Here is an 18,943-nt window from a genome sequence, read left to right on the forward strand (position 1 = left end):
CCCTCACTTCAAGCTGCCCATCATCCGGGCTAATAAAGCTTACAGGCCAAAGGGGTTGGTTCACTTGAAAATTTGCATCAATAATTGAGAGCTGTGCCTATAATACTATTGTAATAAATGTTAGTGTTTGCTTGGCTGTTAAATCCATGCAGGTCTACAGCTGATTAGGCTGCATCGATGTGTTTAAGCAGAGTGTGGCCTTTGGAGAAATAAAGAGGAAAGCATGTTCTTGTTCAGGAACAGGTTTATTTTAAAAGATCATGTATCTTGTCTATCTTCACAAGCCATAGTAGTTTTAAATAAGAAAATTAAAGCCACAGTATGTAACTTTCCCGATAGTATGATCCATAAGATTTATGCCATACTGTGGAATATTATAGCCAAAGAAGCATTTCTTTGGAAACATGTAGGAAGAGGCGCTCCTCCAGACCACATAAGAGCCAGGTTTGTGAAGATTCAAGCCCACTCACAGTAAGGATCTATGTTTTTCTGTATTTCTCAGTGAAATAAGCAACCATAATGGAAAAAAAGCAAAAAACATGTTTTTATTTCTGTCTATACTTACATACATAGTTACATACTGTGACTTTAATATGGAAAATAATATCAAGACCAATCACTGAAGGCCTTAACCTTATCAAAATGAGGGTTTGTTTTTGCAAAGATTCTCAGACTTTACTTTGCTCATAGTATGCAGCAATGACCCAACACTCCATCAGGGGGCGCCCTTATATCAACATGACATAATAGACAAATCTTCTCATATCCTCTCATTAAATGATCATTTGCATTATAGTACATATTTTCTTAAATGTACAAACCTGCAAGAATAAAAGTAAAGCTATTTACACAGAAGTGTTTAATGTAAACTTGTCTTTTAATTTTATTTTCAAAAAGATACAGGAAAGGAATAGAAAAAAGGCAAAAAGAGATATTATTAACTGTACATTTAGAGACTGTTGGTGTGGACAAATCTATTACCAGGAAACAATGTCTGTCTCCAAAACTAAAAACAATGTGAGCGTGATATTCATAATTGTTTTCATAAGATTTTTACTAAGTCTTCAAATTCTGTTAGTGACATCTGTTGTGGTATAGCAACAATGTGAGTCACACAATAAAACACAAACACTATAATTTTGTGGTTTGCCAAGTGTTCCATTTTAAGTCAATTCAGCTTGTGCAAAAACTAGAAAAAAATGGTTTATATGCACAATAAACTTAATGACATTGACGTTTGGATTGTGGGATGATATTCTCCAGACGTAGCTGTTGTAAAATGCATATGCTCATTTGTTTTCATAGTTTTATATCATTGTATGCTGTACAAACATGTTAAGTGCACAAAACAGTGAGCATGTTTTTAAATGCCCTTTATTATGGAAAAAATAACATTTTGTAATGTAATTTTACATAACTTATATTGTGAAAATGATTTGGGCATACCAAAGATGTGCCCTTTTCTAGTGGACTAAGAAGTGAGTCAGTTTAAATGAAGCTACAAACAATAACTGCTAAAGTGTCGCAGTGGCGATTAAAACACTAATGATAAGTCCAGTGAAGTTTGACTTTTGCATACCTCCAGTGCAGAAAAAATTACAAAATTACCCCATTTTCATGAATAATACAAAACAGCTCTGGGTATGTTTTTTTCTAAATGAGGAAACAACATTGCAACATGACAAAAGCTTCAAAAAGTCATAATAAAGTAATATAATACAGGAGATTTGGTAACACTTTATAATAACTACAATTTAATTAGCCGAATAATGAATGAATAAAGACTCAGTTCATACTAGGTAATTAACACACTAACTCCAAACATAAGCCTTTATGTAGTTATTAAAGCCTGAATCATTCTTAAACTATTTGTTCATTATCAATTAATTCATAATGAACAAATTTATAATGATTCATAATGGTTTTTTTTTGTTTTAAAAAAAAAAAAAAAAAACTAAAATGTGTGCTTTCCTTTAAACAAAATGAAACTAAAGTTTGTGTTTTCTAGAGCAGCGCCAGAGTGCCGCAGAGTGGCTGAATGCTGTAGGTTCCTGTCAGCGAAACACAAGCAGTTTGTTTTTACATTGTGCTCTATGGGAAAAATGCTTTCAGAGCTGGAGAAGAGTTTTTCGCTGCACGGCCAATGGACTGACCACAAGTCCAAACTTGTGACAGGTGTAAGCTAGCTGTTCCCTATTACAGATCTGTGGAAAGTGTGCATTAGCATGCTAACTATTGTTAGCTTTAGCTTCACGATAAAACTCTGCACTTGTCTTTGAGAGTTGTGAAAAGCTCTTATAAGCTCACCACTGTGACTAATTAGGATGTTCAGAATGCATAAGATAAGTGAGGAATAATTGCAAACAGTTGCGTTTTTCAGGTTTTTAAGTCAGGTATGTGGAGTATGTACAGCTCCAGCTTTAAGTCTTTGTTCATGCTTTTATAAGACTAATTAAAAACATTATGAGGGTTGCACCGATCCAGGTTTCTGTTCTGATGTCAGTATTTTGGCTTTATGTTTCTGCCAATACCCGATATCAACTGATATAAGAGCCCATATCCTTCACCGGTATCATACTGGTGCATCCCTAGTTATTATAAAGTGGTACTGTTTAATTCATGTCTGTAAAATATTCACAGTAACCACTTGTCCTTCTCTTTGTTGAAGTTCTCAGCCCATTGGCGTGTCAGCTCTAGATAGTGCTCTGGCTGGTTGGGTAGGTAGTCCAAATACAGGCGCGTGGCTGTCTTTTTGGGCACCGCCTTCTCAATCTGCGTCCCTTCATGCCATTGGTTGAAGGAAGTTATCGTCACAATTTCAGGCCTCACTGATAACGCCGCTTGCAAGGACGTCTCATAATATCTCCCATTCACCCTGTTCCTCGTGTTGTGGTTATTCCAAGGCCGGACCGCCGTGTCAACGTACCCAGGCCCAACGCTCGGAATGAATAGTAGGTTATTGGTATCGCAAAATGTCTTGATGGCTTTCCAGTTCTGGTGGGAGGAGCCGAAGGAAAATCCGTTTGATGCAAAGTAGGTGTACATGCCGTCGAAGCCGCTAGCTAAGATGTCGTTTTTATGGCGTTCTTCGACAATCAGGGCAACAAAGACCGCGTCGTAGGGCGTGCCTCGAACGGTATGGGAGCCCTTGGGTGTCAGAAGCTCCGCCCACGAGTCAGAGGGGGTGAGGTACGAGTCATAGACGTAGAATAGAGGGAGGACCCGTCCTGTGCTGGAACGGAGTCGGTAGAAGGCGCCGTGTTTTCCATATCTGGGGAAAAACGTTTATAGACAGCACTTTATTAATCCTAAAGGAGACACTATGAACTTGGCCTCTCTGTCTCCACCAGACACTCACCATGTTCAGTTCATAGAAAGGCAGTGTGGGTTTTGACAGGTCTACAGTCACAAATGAAATACAATGTAATACAATTTAATTTAAATAAAGTGATGTGAGCTTTAACTGTCCTTAATGTGATTGTTTTCCATCCAAAAATCGTTTGGTTTAGTGAAATGTTTGAATAACTTAGCTGTTTATAAAGTTTCAGAAACAGATTTTTAAAAATATATATGACTCATGTCATGTCACACTCTGTTAGTAATCACACATTTTTCCTCAAAAAGTCATGGGGAAAAATAAAAGGCACCTCAAAGTAATTTACATATAAAAGTACATGATTTTCTTAGAACTTCTCACAACATTTTGGTTAAAAATAAATCACAGTGATGTCTCATAATTTGCACAAATAGTCGTAGCTTGTCATCTTAGTGGATTTAGAGAGACATGCTTGCAGGAAATCATAATATATTCCATTATGTATTAAGCATAACGCTGCTCTCAAGTTCCCCATAAATGTTTGAGTTATTTGACGTAACATTTTAAGTCAAGCCAATTTGAACTATTTTGTAGTTTGTTTGTGCGCCACGTTTGTGCATTATGAAACTAGACTTAAGAAGCCTTCCTGCTGCCCTTCTTAGCGACATCCACAGTGGAGGCATCTATATTTAACCACCAGGGCTCTTCATCAGGTTACCGCATCAGAGCTGAGAACCTAGAAACTATAATCCCAGAGAAATCGCCGCATACACTTACTTGTCAATGATATATCTGATGTTGTCATGCATGCTCTGCTCCGTCCGCCCCTTGTATGGCTGGATGTGGAAAGCCACCTGCAAATGTATACGGTATTAGAATTATTAAAGGCCATTTTGTGCGGTTACGTCCTGGAAAGTAAAGCGTTAATGAATCTTCACAGCCTGCAGAGTGTTATGTAAGCAAAGTGACTCATTTTTTACTGTTCTGTTACATCTTTCATCTGTTTTTATACCAAAGCCAAAGCTAAAAAAAACCCAACTTCGGATGTTGAAAACAGTGATTGTGTACTTTGTCTGCCTGTCTCAAACTATGAATGAAATTGAACCACAACAGAGAAACATAGTTAGTCCTGCGATTTAGCTCCATCTCACTCTCATTCTGAACCATGACAGAGGAACATACCTGACTTGAAATAGTTAGTCCCCCCTATCTCACTTTAATAAAGAACCAAGGTAGAAGAACATGGCTCTGTTTGATTAGTTAGTCCTGCTTATTTACTCCAATCGCACCTTTATTATGAACCATGATAGAATAACATAGCTCAATTTGAAAACGCTTGTCCTGCCTACTTAGTTCAATCTTATTTTCATTATGAACCGTGGTAGAAGAACACAGTAGAGCTTTACAGTCAGATGCGTCAGTCCAGCCTGCTTAGTCCAATCTCACTCTCATTGTGAACCATGACAGAATAACATGGCTAAGTTTTCATTGTTTGTCCCACCTACTTAGTCCCATTTCACTTTGACTATAAACCATGACAGAGGAACATGTCTCAATTTGATTAGTTAGTCTTGCTACTTAGTCCAATCTCATCTTGATAATAAACCATCATAGAGGAACATAGCTACATTTGAAAACGCTAGTCCTGCCTACTTAGTTCCAGCTCATTTTCATTATGAACTCACATGAGTCAGTCCAGCCTACTTAGCCCAATCTCACCTTTATAATAAACTATGATAAAGGAACATAGCTCAATTTGATTATTTGATTAGTTAGTCTTGCCTAATTAATCCCATTTCACTTTGATAATGAACTGTGATAAAAGAACATAGCTCAATTTGATTAGTGAGTCTTGCTACCTGGTCCAGCCTCACCTTTATTATAAACCATGATAGAGGAACATAGCTCAATCTGATTAGTTAGTCTTGTCCACCTAATCACATTTCACTTTGATAATCAACCATGCTAAAGTAACATAGCTCTGTTTGAACACTTAGTCAAGCTCACGATCTTGAACCATGACAGAAAAACCAACCAACCACATAGTCACTGGTAGTTGCTTCCATAGGGTTCACATCCAATGTAAAGATGTGGTGTTATAATGATAACATCTCTCATTTTAATCATTCCCGTGACAATCTGCACATTTGGGAAACGTTGTAATTCATTGATTCCATCCTTTTGTTGCTGGATGCACTTGAAACACAGATATGTCCCACCTCAATCTCTAGATCTGTTGTGAACAAATTTGTAAATGTTGCTATGGAAACTATTGCTGGGAAAAAAAACAAAAAAAACAAAACATGAGCTGCAGTAAATAAACGGCACAACAAAACTAGTTATTTTGTCGAATCTTATCGTTCCCATTTTGGGCAAATAAAAAATACACAAAATATATCTTCAGTACCCCTTAATAATATTATTTATTGGACATTGATTGAATAATAAATCAATATAGTAACTAAAATGACAGGATTAGTTTTAATAGGTTGACAGAAGGGCTTAATCAATCACAGTGAAAGGCAGTGACACAAGCACAAACACCCTGTCAAATACAAGTCTAAACTGGGGCTGAACCCAAAACTAAAGTTAGACTAAACTACCACTGTAACAGGACCCAAGCTGAACCAAAACAAGTCTACATCACAACTGAACTGGGCTCAAATCAGGACCATACCAGAACAACGCTCTGCTAACCTCTCAAACATAGCAATCCAGCATATCCTCTAGCATTCCTGCTTACATACTGTGTACTGTACATGTCCAAACCATTTCCACTGACAATTCTGGCTTTATCACCAATAAAAACAGAACTTTTCATTGTATGTATCCTAAGCCTGAGGCGGTGTATAAAACTGGATATTTTATAACATGCTTTTCTCAACCGTGTCTGCAGCGCTGTCCTTGGGAGAGTAAAGTGTCTGTAGTCTGCTATGTAACAAAAGCAGAGTGGACAGAGCGCTTGGCCTAAAAGAGGAATCTGATAAATGGTTTAGAGCGAGGAAGAAAAAGAGGAGTAGGAGAGGAGGAAGAGCAGAGGAGGAGAAATGACACAAATGTCGCTCTCGCAGACACGGGACAGTTTATCTGAGGACATTAATTCTGAGGATTAAAAATACACCACTCCATGAGAAGGCTTATACTGAGCTTGTCTTAAAAACACAACAAACATTCAGACAGGCAACACGGGTAACACAATGGCAGCGTGCAATGTCTGTTACTCTGTTTGAATTGCTGAATTACGTTTAGAAACAACTATCTTTCACAAAGCTAATTGGACACTTGATACGTTGATATTTGGACAATTTCTGGCACCTGCTTATTTCCATAAAAATGCTATTGCTTTTTCTGCAGTGTTCCACAGAATGGCATTAACTTTATCGATGTCGCCTTGAAAAACATGCATTCTTGCTGTGAGTGGGCTTGCTTCTCCATCGATCTGACCTGCAACTTGGCCTTGTAGTGTCACCTGCTTGTCTCCATGATAATACATAGATTTATAGAGCTTGGGATCAACTGTCAAAAAAAAAAAAATCCGCCATGTTTTTTTGCAGCAGTGCAGACTCGATAAGTTGCCGAGTCACTACTGGTCTGATAAATACACTTATCACACTATACTTTACGAATCTTCCTTCACTTGTCACTTTCATTTTACACAAAAAAGAAAAAATCCTGAGAAATGTTCTTTATTTTTTTTAATCCATTTTAGTCATCCTGTGTAACCTATGAGGAGTAATCTGTGCTAGTGTATGTGTGTTGGTGTTACGTTTTTCCATCTTAAAATCTCCACTGGTTTAAACACTGCGTTAAATGAAATCTGTAACTTATCTAAACACTCAGCAGACCAAACCAGCTCCCACTCAAATGCACTTTACCGCCCATAAACACTCCACTCAGTCTTTAAGTCTACAATGTGTGTGATGGATGTCAGCTGTAATCCATAGAAAATCATATTTACTGCAGTCAAAAGCGTATAACCTCAAACAACACGCTCGTCTCCATCTTTGAAAAGAGCTGATGCGTTTCCATGGTGACGCAGCGCCATTGGCACCTCCTCAGACCTTCAAGACAGCCCGGAGATCTTTGAAGGGCCGCTTAGGTAAGGCTGACGGGTCTGTTGAAGGCAGTGACGGCTGAGTGAGAAATGTTTCGCTGTTTTGTCAGAAGTGAACGCAGCTAAAGTCCAATAGGATTTCTTTACAGTTCAAGTTTGGTTATGTAACTTGTGAAAATAAACTTTTGTAGTAACATCCTAGTGAGTTAATCCAAGGATCTCAGAAAAATGGAAAAATAGGGCAGTTGCCAGAGAGATTAACGGGAGAAAAACAGAACTACTTTTTTTTTTTTTTTACTTTTTTATGATGATTATTTATGATTATTTATATTTTGATTTGCTGTATTGTGAGTTTAATGTCCCTCTTATTCTGTAAAGCACTTGAATTACTTTTTGTATGAATTGTGCTATACAAATAAACTTGCCTTGAAACTAGAGGCCAGGGTCGAATTTGCGGTCACAGTAATGCTAACAACAACATGCTAACAATGCACTTCCTGATTCTCTGACAAGGCTTTATATATAGATGCAGACAGTAGGTTACACAGTGGACTTAGTTTGACTTCGAGCTGCTTATATAATATATCTGTACTGAGGTAAGGCACATTTTGCTCAAGTACACGGACAAAAAAAATCAGGTACTTTAAAACTAAATATAACTATATGGGGAAAAGGTCATCAAAATGTTGCATATGAACAGGAAGCTGAAACTCATGAATAGGTTGCTGCCATGTGACGTTATAACAACTTCAAATGGCTTATGTAAAATAGATTTTGATGTTATAAAAAAATAAAACAAACGAGAAGGCTATTTGAATGTCCCCCTTTTCCGAGCTCAAAGTGCTCGTTGTAATGTGAACGACCAAGGCTGTGTTCACAAGTTGTTTAAAAAGCCTGAATTTGCAAATTTGCTGAACGTCTCCAAGAAGTCCCCCCCAATTTTACACACACACACATAAAAAAAATAAAAATAAAAAATCCTGAATAAATGTTCTTTACTTTTTGACCCATTTTAGTGCAGTTTTTACCATGGTATACAAAATTTCACATCATTGAAATCTTCCAAAACCTAATCACAAGTTTGGAAATCTCAGATATGAACTCCAAATAAGCAGCATCAATAACCTACAATACTGAGGCTACACCCTTCTCTGCCCTGACCAAAGCCTAAACTCTCTGCCCCCTCTGTGTAGCGACATCACAGTGCAGTGGGCTGAAGCGGTCAGTCTATGATTCATTAGTGGAGTGAGCGCTGGAGCCTGGAGGGGGCTATGGATCAGTGTCTGCCCACAGTTTGGTCTCTGCTCTGGGGCTGTCCGCTGCGGAAAGTCATCCAAGTCTGTGCTCACACCTTTTAATTACAGACACATCTAACCGTGACAGAGAGGGACAAATGGGACAGTAGTGGAGAGTAATACACTACTGAAACAAAGTGTAGCTTGTTTGTCTATCCAAGGCAGACAAAAATCTATTCTACAACTACTACTCAAGTAAGAATACAGGTACTTCACATAATACTACTCTAGCAGAAGTACAAAGTTATGGTTTAGGAAATTACTAAAATAAGAGTAAAAAAGTATTTAGGGAAACTATTAGTCGAGTAAGAGTAATTGTACGACTAGAGAACTGTCTGGACATAACATCTGATTTAAAATTTGAAGTGAATATGTATCAAAGTAATAAAATAATGCACAAAGTCTGGTGTTTTCAAAGGGCAGACCACAAAAACATGAGAAAAACTAAATCACATCTGAAGGAGCGGTGCAAGAAACACAAATCTTTAATTGTTGTCAATGTAAAGCTTTTGTCACTTGTAAATTTACTCACAGCGAGAAGAGTAACCTTAATTTTTACTCTGCCAAATGTATTACTCAAGTACTGTGTCTGAAAATACGCAAAGAAGTACAATTTTATGACAAATTAACTTAAGTAAACATAACTGAGTAAACTTAACCGAGTACTACACACAACATACTTTTGCATACAAACTGATATGTTGAAAAGTATAAACCTACCGGGGCTCTCACCAGTTACCTTGATGCTGTGTCTGTGGGCAGCGTCCAGAACAGCAGGCACCAGGTCTTCTGTAGGTTCTCCGTGGTCATCTGCCACTCCAGGAGGATACCAGGACAGCACCAGCACCCCTACAGCACAAAAAATACATAAAGACAAGAGTTCTCTTCACTTTTCCTTAAAAATAAAATGCTATATGCCACAAGTATGAAAAAAGCATGTCAATCTCTCTTTGAAATCTATAATACAATCTTACAATGGAAGCATAGCCAGGCGTGAATGTACAATACCACAAAGCATTTAAATCTCAGGATCCTGCACTGATGGTAAAGAAACCTCCTATGCTAAAACTCCAGCATCTTGCCTCTTCAACTCTCAGGGTACTTCAATTTATCTTACAACATTTGTGTCTCTTCTCATCTCTACCAATTACTACTGCTCTGAACGCATTTTCAGACCTGAACGCCCTCAACACTGCACTTAATATGATCAGTCACATCTGAACAATAGATCATGTTCAGAGGAGCAGCTCCCGGTGCCCGCCTTTGGACAGAGATCTTTTTTCTCCCACTGCACCAGGCTCTTTTGTTTATGTCTCTGTTTGAGGACAGATGCCTCTGATGCCTACTGAAGGCTACACCTGTAGACTGTGAACTGTGGAGTGTGTGGGTGAAGTGTTTGTGGTGGCTGCTCTTGTTGTGAATGTTTCTTGTCCTATGCTGCAGAACAGGAACAGATAAAAATAGTTTTTACTGAGTCAGGCCTAATTAAATGAAAATTTGTTTTAGCTTATGCACCATTTTGTTGGCTCACATTTTGTAAATTGTGCCTTGTTGTTACTTTACCTGCTGCAGCCTCTTCTATCTGCGACATATGATTCTCCAGGATTGTTGAATCTCTGGAGCTGTAGGGCCCCAGCTCTGGGTAGAAACTGGCCGCGATGTCTTCAGGAGGCGAGTGCTTTCCTTGGGCATGACTCGCCGCGATCTTAGGGTCCCAGTGTGGCACCAGCACATGATCCCAGTGAATATACTTCTGGTCCATGCTCGGAGCCCCATACCACAGGTAATAAAATATATGCACGTCGTAGAATATGCTGTACTCGCGGTCCGACCTGGTGAATACGACTTTGGTATCACTGTTGCCGGTTTGAGATTGGGGAGAAGCGGCTTGGAGGTCTTTAATATCGGCTCGTCTGCGTTCCGAGTGCTCACCCCCAGTGAAGTCTAGACCCGGCGCCATGTCGGAGAAGCCGTCGCTAGGCTTGAGGGTGCGCAGTCCCATCATGGTGCCAAAAATGAAGAGGGTGAAGAGGAAGAGGGCCACCAGAGCCTTCCGCCGCAGTCGAGTCATGGTGGCTGCGTTGGACAAGGGAAGATAAGGTTACTGTTTAAGAATCGGTCCATCCAAAAAGTGTTCGCATTTATTATTAGTAATTATTTTTAGGATTGACCAGCTGGCTTCCTTGGCAGAGCGGAGAGGTCTTGTTGGAGCATATGGTAAAATAAGTCTGATACGCTAAACCATTCAGAGCTATAAAAGTAAGCAATACAATTTTAAAACCAATCTAATATTTGATGGGAAGCTAATGTAGGGAACTAAAGTCAGGAGTAATTCTTATCTGGATGTGATGGCCAAAAATCTGGCATCTGAATTTTGCACAAGCTGTAATTTCTTAAGGTGAACTGTGACCATTGCAGTAATCTAGTCTGGAATAAATTAAAACACAAATAACTTTCTCCAGATCACTTTTGTTTTAGAAGCTGAAAACGGTTTTGAACCATTAAAATAAAACACCAAGATTTGTAACAGTCCTATATTACGCAGTATTGACTCTTATGAGCTTTAAACCATGTTGGAATGTTTTTACTTGATCAAAAACAGACCTGGAGTGGTGTTTTCTTTCATTCACACATGTTTAAGTAATCCTCTATTGTTAGTTTGTCTACATCTCCAAAGCTCAAAATGCTCTGTTCCATCTTGTGATGTCATGAAGTGGTAGTTTTCAAGTTAACAGCTACATTTTACCTTTAGTTCAGTAGAGATGGGTAATTCCAGGGGTGAAATCATTCAAATAATTCTAGCGAAGGTGTGTGGAGTTTAACAACACCATGGAGCACTTCTTGTATTACCACATGATGACATCACAAGGTGGAACAGAGTGTTTTCTGTTTAAAAGAAGAAATTATCTTAAATATGCAGGGTTTGTGCGTTGAGCATGTGTGAATGAACCAAAACACAACTCGAGGCATGTCTTTAATGAGGAAACATCAGTATAACATAGATCAGAATATAGCGTAATATAGTCCCTTTAAAATATGGGTCAGATCAGATTTATTATTATTGATTTTTTTGTTTGATTTGGAGCCATTTGGGGCCAACTAACCTAATAACCACATGCACCAATACAGTGTTTACCCCGGGCTTATTTATGGGGTTAACTGGTGAGCTCTTGCACCTGTTCTATTGGACTTTAAATCAAACTATGCAGTGTCCAATGCTCTAAACGTAATACCATTGTTTTTATGACAGTGACAGTAAACCTCTTGAACAACTGCGATGCCCGCAATGGAGGGCTGTAGTATTTGCAGACTACTGAGTGAGGCGGCCATGTAAACGATAAGAGACTTTACGCTGTTCTGAGGAAGAGCTAAGGGACTTGTTTTAGTTGGTTGTTTGAAAGTACTAATATAAGTAGAGCACATAGCAGATCCTCTCCACTCTGTAGACTTCCTTTTGAATTATTACTGCTGTAAGTGGGATCCGTTTTCTGAAAGTGAGCGTGTTATCAGAGCTGCAACCATAAATAGGCCAACACATTTACATGGAAGGAGAGATAGCATTACAGCGTATAGTAGAAGGTGAATTGATTTAATACAAATCTCCTATCTGGAAAAAAAAACAAAAACTGTTTTGTATTGCTATTAAGCGCATAATACTTTGGGAAAACATAACTTTGCTTTGTCTTATAGAGCCTTATGGTGTGAATTCTTGTGCCAAAAAGAGAGAAAAGGTTTACTTAACTTTTACACTTAAATACATGTGGTTTTGTGTCTAAAGCTGTGCATGCATGGGCCTATCCTAAACACTGAAATGACTCCAAATCCCCTGTATCCAAATCCCAGTTAAGTTGACAGTTAGTGAACACTCTGCTCATAAATTACACTCACTCAAATTATGATGGATTCTAAAACACATGACCTACAATTTCAGACATTAAAATATGGCGAAGCATAGACTTTATCTGTTTAGAATAAAGAGACTAAACCAGATCACCACACTGACTCCAGTCGCTGTCTGTGGTGCTGAACTACGTCGCTTCACCCACAGAGAGCTTATCCACAACCGAGCATCGAGCTAAAGCTGCAAAACCCCACACAATCTCTGCAATAACGGCGCACGGATCACCAACTATTACCAAACCATTACATTTCCCCATTTGGTCCGATAAACAGCACTCCACGCTTCCCTAACCGTCGTACCAACTGATTTTCCAGCGTTGAACATATCATTTGCAAGATAAATCCCCAATGCCACGCAACAGTTCAGACATGAGCAACATTTAAAGCGTGGATTATACAGCACTTTTTACCTTTTAGTCCTCACGCCTTCGTCTAAAACCTTCCAGGCGCCTTCAACCCATATTTTCTCGCCAACAACTGCAGAAAATAGAGACTAAAACCGTCTAAGTGTCGTGCGTAAAGGGAGGCGAAGAGAGGCGCATTTCCGACCCTGGCACAACACAAGTGGGGCGGGTCTAGCCTTGATTCAGTTCAAATGTGATTGGCTGATGGTCGTCACAGTCCAAGCTCATTGGGCAAATGGAGAGAGAGAGTTTGGGATCCGGAAGATAAGCAGTTTTTTGCAGAAAATATAAGAAATAAGTGTCAATATGTGCTAGTGTGTTTTGTTGTTATTTTCATACTTTAGTTTATTTGTGATAGGCTGAACTACAAAGTAACACAGAGACTATCCACATGAGTCTGTCTATTGTGTTGTATTGTCTGAGCATTGTTCATTACATCCAGTTGTGTTTAATAGCACATACACGTACAATAGAGTGCTTTGTACATCAATGCTCAGCTCAGCATTAGATTTGAGGATAGACACTGACCCATATCCGCCACAAGAGGGCGCTGCAGTCTGAAAGTCTTTTACAAAGTGACTATTATGTAATAGACCCTATATAGGCCACTTGGGTTCTGTGTAGGACTCATTGACCCAAGTGAGTGGATGTTAATTCATTCATTTAAATCAATCAACAAACATACAGCATATTTGAACCTGATTATTCAGTAAATATATTTCGAAAATCTTTAAAGTTTAAAGGTACATATAATCTGACGTTTTGCTCTGTCCAAGGTGCTGATTTAGGCTTCTTTTATGTATTTATTAATTTATTAAATGCTGCTAACATAAACGATAGGTGCCAATATTTGCAAGTGAGCAGCAAGTATCATCAGCAATTCAGACTATCAAGACTTTTACAAATAAAAAAATGCATTGGTTATGAATATCATATCAACCAAGTGTTTTATTATATATATATTTTTTTTAGAATTTGTATTTTTGTATTATTTCTATTCCAATTTTACTTTTCTTTTCTTTTAATTTTTGGACACTTGGAGGTGAAGTACTGCAAGAGTCTAACACAGCACCAGTCTCCTCCAAAACAACCTCCGAAAATATAGGCCTAATTAATTTTCCAATCCTGTGCTCTATGTTATGCATGAAATATAATTCACAAAACTTATCTGAGGCTGTTAGATGGAATTTAGATCTAATTGTATGACCAGTCCCTCCTAAAGTGGGTGGATTTTGGCTGGTCAGGCAACACATCTAACTGATTTAATAAGTGTTAGTGTGCCCAAACAATAACAGCCATGTCAGTCAGGGCATTTTTTTAATTTTGGTTCTAAGCCAAATAAAAAAACAAAAAACAAAACTATGTCAAAATCTAAATCCCAACATTTTCTCTTACCAGTTAAAACAGAGGTTTTGTTCTGTGCCAATCAAAATGCTGATGGCTCTTTACATTAAAGTGAGGGTATTGTGTACATTCTTATATATTTTTTAAGCTTTCTACCATGTTATAGCGTTATTCCCTCATCAAAAACATGCCTGAAGCGGTTTTAGATGTCATCCATGCATGTTTGAGTATTTTAGCGATCTCTCCCGGGCTCTAGTCGAACCCTCCGTAAGATTAGCTGTACGATTCTGTATAAGTCTCCGCCCCCAAAAGCCTATGTCACCCATGCTCCCACATCCATAAATATACAAAAACATGATACAAAACTGTACACAGCAACTTGACAAACATGATGTAATGTAATGCAGTAGTTTCATTAGTGGGATGCGCACTGATTGTGTTGTGATAGTGCTCCGAAGGGGGAGTGACTTAGCCTGGAGAGCAAAAGGAGGCGAGACTCAAAGCATCAAAAAAAAAGTGAAACTTATGTTAACAAGTTAATATGGTTTTCGGTGAATATAGCATTTTCAAAACAGTAAAAGGAAACATGGTGATCTAAATATGTTTTGTGTTAGCAGTTAATACCCCACAGAAGTAAAATCTCCCCTCTTTAAGACCTGCCTAATCCAATACTGTTTTTCTTTTCTTTTTTATTTTATTTTTTCAGAATTGGCATTGACAATGATACAATGACTGCAATAAAAAGCAATACATTGTCCAGCTTCTTGTCAGTAGAATGATAAAAATATTGATATACGGCACAACAGCACTAGCACATTGTGATAAAATAAAAATAAGACCATGCATAAAAAAGGTGTTAAATAAAAATACACTTCAGATTATAAAATAAAAACTGCTCCTCTGTGTTTTTAAAGTCTATATGCCTTCAGACATCTTTGCATAGCACTGAAATTTACTTTTACTACAAGCAAATCTGGGCAGAATACATTTTACTTGTTTTTCTTACCCATAGAAAACATGAAATACCAAGACTAGCATGTCCAAAAAGATGTTCTATATAGAATCTATCTGAATATTTCACATAATTAATTTGTTTTCTAATATAATTTTGTATTTTCTTCAAGTATCCTACCAAAATCACACAGACCACAGTGTGCTCTCTGCTGAAATCCACAACACTGTCATTGTAACCACCATATTCCATGTTCTGTTTACATTTTCCATAACTACCAATGTCATTTCTGCATCTGCCAGAGCCATCATCTCTAATAGCCAACGTCAAATTTGTATTGATTCGATTCTGTCAAATACATCACACTGAATAGACTAATCCCTTATACACAACATACCCACCCACACACACACATTCACAACTCAACAAAGACTCTACACAGGCCTCTGTATCCAAGCGCATATTTTGACGTATCTTATTATGATTGGTGATATTTTGCATAAGGAAATCCTGGCCTGGAGCAGTCCCCGGGCGGTTGGTAGCGTTGGATGCATGTGGGAGGAGTATGTGTCACAGCATTTCAGTGTGTATAGATTTATTATTGATCAGGCTTATTGAGCGCCTTCCCCGTAGAGGTGGGGGGTCAAAGGGCAGCTGACAGGACCCCCCATAGGGACCTGAGCCCGGGAGAGCCAAATGCAACGTGTGCACTCAAATATGTTTGATATCTGCAGAGCTGTAGGTGTTTCTCATATAGAGCAATACATCGAGTACATAGGAAATAATGGAAATGATAAGTTGGGATATAATGATGTTTTGAGTTGTAATAATGTTACTAATGGGGTTTTATGTTTTATGAATTTTCTTTTTTGTGTCGTGGTACAAAACAACCATTGTATCTGAAGTAAGGAAGTAATAAAACACTAAGGGTGTCTTCAAACTTGTCCTGATTTGAACCCAGTTTAGTTCTGTTTTAGTCCTGGTTTAAAAATGGTCTAGTCTAGGTTTAGTTCCAGGTTTAGTCCCAGGTTAGATCCAGTTGTATTGTGATGTTTGTAGCGTGAAGGTGCTCATCTTCATGTGTAAATCAATATTTTTTGTAAAATTAATGTTTTTGTCAGATGATTACAAATGACTTTGATTTAATGTAGGTGTTTTTCTGTTTTAATAAATTCAGTTTCATAGATTTGAGACTTGTGGACCTATCTCCAGATCATGAGCTAGCTTTCGTCAGGACTACCTTAGCTGAACAACTTTCCCTGTTGTGCTTGTTCTGTTTGAGTTTTAATGCCACCTTTTCTTGGTAGCTTTTACATGCAGAGAACCTACAGAGACTGGAACTAAACTACTCAATTATAGCAAAACCATGTGTCATAAAATACAACTTTAAAACTGGTTTTGAACTCCACTCTAAATGTTGAGACTACAATCACCCAGATGTATTCCCCCACCGGTGATCTTTTTAGTTTAAGGCTAAATCCTATCTACAGAAATGAATGTAACAGATTAATCTTTCACAAAGGTTTAGCAGTATTAGTATTTTTGTCCATAAGATAAACATGTGATTGTATTTCAAGTTTTACAGATTTTGAAGTATTGTTTAATTTAGACAACAATAAACTTGGAGCAGATGGGGCCCAAAGACTTCCTGAAAAGAATGAGTGTGTAGATAAAAGGCATGTGGGGGGTCAGAGGTGGGGCTGAATGCACACGTGCCAAGCTTTTGTCCCCAGCCTGGTGAGCATCTCGGGTCACCTCAGGAGGGGAGGGGAGCAGGGGGTGTGATTTTGGGGGACAGCCGGTGAACAGTCCCCTCTCCACGCTGAGTCAAAGCCCTGTCACTGGAGCGTCAGATCCGGAGCATGAATGGATTCACTCAGATCAGTCAGGATGGTCCTCTGGTCCAGTCTGTGTGGGAGTCACTCAAGGATATGTGCTGTCACCTGTATTATTTATGTTATGGGCTACAAGCCAGATCTGACTAATACTGGCATCCCCTCATTGACCAAATGTTATACATATGTTAAATAATATTCAAATATGTATCTACTACTGTATTAATAATGGAACAAGAATAATGCAAACAAACTATTGCTCCTCTTAGTGTTCTATGACTTGTGACTATTATCATATGTGGAGTTAAATGTATTAATCTCTTTAGGTTCTATGCTTCAATGGTTCTGGCTGTGTGTATAAATGTGTGTGTGTCTCTATGTGTGTTTGTCTCCATGTGTGAAAGGGTGTGGTAGTTTTAATGCATGTATACTTTTTGTGTTTCAACTCATTGTCACTTTGTGTTTTGTCAAATGTTTGTGGGTTGTTCTTTTCCCTGTCAGGGGACTGCAGATGTACATTAGCCCAAGGCTAACTCTGGTACAATGCATCAAATGGCAACATTTATGTTCTAATTATACATGGTCCCTTTTAAAAAATAGATGGTGATGATAATGATGATGATGTATTTCATTTGATTTTTTAAGCATATCTTTTTAACTTTGTGCATGCCCTTATTTGTATTTGTATTTATTCAGTGTGTTTATGTTGCACTTTTTCACCGAAGCAAGTTCCTAGTTTGTGAACTGTGTTCACAGACTATGGCAATAAAAGTCTTCTGATTCTGGTTCTGATGATAATGATGATAATGATGATGATAATGATGATGATAATGATGATGATAATAATAATAATAATAATAATAATAATAATAATAATAATAATAATAATAATAATAATAATAATAATAATAATAATAATAATAATAATAATAATAATAATAATAATAATAATAATGCAGCTACCAGGGAAAAAAATCCTTGGTTGAACAAAAGACAAATGATTGCCTGTGATTTTGTTGAGAACTTCACATATTTGGGGGGTATTGCTCCTGGTTTGATCATGGTTTAGGGTACATTCACACACAACAGCAAAATTGGGACTAAACACAGAGCTCATAGCTAAACCTGGACTCGACCAGAACAGCACTAGACTAGAACCAAACGAAGTCTACATCCAGACAAATCTGGGCTCAAACCAGTGTGAACGCTCTCCCTTGTTTGGCCCATCTTTACTCCTGGTTTTGTCTTGGTCTAATCCAAGACTAGAGTGTGATAAAGTATCTACATTTAGCAATAAGCGCTACTTTTAAACTTATATCTCTATGCACTAATGCTACAGACTACAGCACAGCCTCCCATCTCTCAAGGACTTCTAAGTCTCCAAGACTCAGGAGTAAGCTGGTTTGGTTTGCAGCTGACCCTTCTCAGATCAGAAACTCTCACCACAAGAACAGTTTCCTCCTCTGCCGTTGGACTCATGAACACTCTATAACACCTGCCACTTTATAACACTGTATAACACTGGTTACTGCCACTTTAAACAACTGTAATTAACCTTTTGTATTGTATATGAAAGTCTATTTTTACCTCATTTTAATGCATCCCCTTATTTTTATTTTATTATTATTAGTATTATTCCTCATTATTCTTCAGCTTTTTCTGCATTTATGTAATTTCTCTCACCGTTTCCTTCCATAGACATTGCTCACTTTGCCTGTGCGGTACTCCTTAAACCTTTCTGACTTTGTTTCAGACTCTTGGTTCTCTTTGACGCATACACCAGAAACAAACATCCTTACAGTGTGCAAGTGTGAACACAGCCATCTGACCCATCTTTATCATG

General features: G+C 38.1%; 1 protein-coding gene across 1 annotated transcript; it reads right to left on the minus strand.

The window, feature by feature from the left end:
- Positions 1–234: 234 nt before the first annotated feature.
- On the minus strand, positions 235–13,127 carry maneal (mannosidase endo-alpha like). The gene is made up of 5 exons (XM_033975263.2): positions 12,976–13,127; positions 10,229–10,741; positions 9,405–9,514; positions 4,094–4,170; positions 235–3,271 (listed from the first exon to the last, which is right to left on the minus strand). Exons 2-5 carry the CDS (start codon positions 10,734–10,736, stop codon positions 2,635–2,637), a joined length of 1,332 nt encoding a protein of 443 aa, XP_033831154.1. The 5' UTR covers positions 10,737–10,741; positions 12,976–13,127; the 3' UTR covers positions 235–2,634.
- Positions 13,128–18,943: the final 5,816 nt, after the last annotated feature.

This window comes from Periophthalmus magnuspinnatus, chromosome 11 (genome assembly GCF_009829125.3).
Source record: "Periophthalmus magnuspinnatus isolate fPerMag1 chromosome 11, fPerMag1.2.pri, whole genome shotgun sequence".
NCBI classification, from domain to species: Eukaryota; Metazoa; Chordata; class Actinopteri; order Gobiiformes; family Gobiidae; genus Periophthalmus; species Periophthalmus magnuspinnatus.

Bases quoted from the DNA above. Each gene is read 5' to 3' on its own strand.
- maneal (XM_033975263.2), bottom strand. From the start codon at position 10,736: ATGACTCGACTGCGGCGGAAGGCTCTGGTGGCCCTCTTCCTCTTCACC. The intron at 4,171-9,404 runs GTAACTGGTGAG...ATACATTTGCAG, and splicing joins CCCACAGACACAGCATCAAG to GTGGCTTTCCACATCCAGCC. The intron at 3,272-4,093 runs GTAAGTGTATGC...GTTTTTCCCCAG, and splicing joins ATCAGATATATCATTGACAA to ATATGGAAAACACGGCGCCT.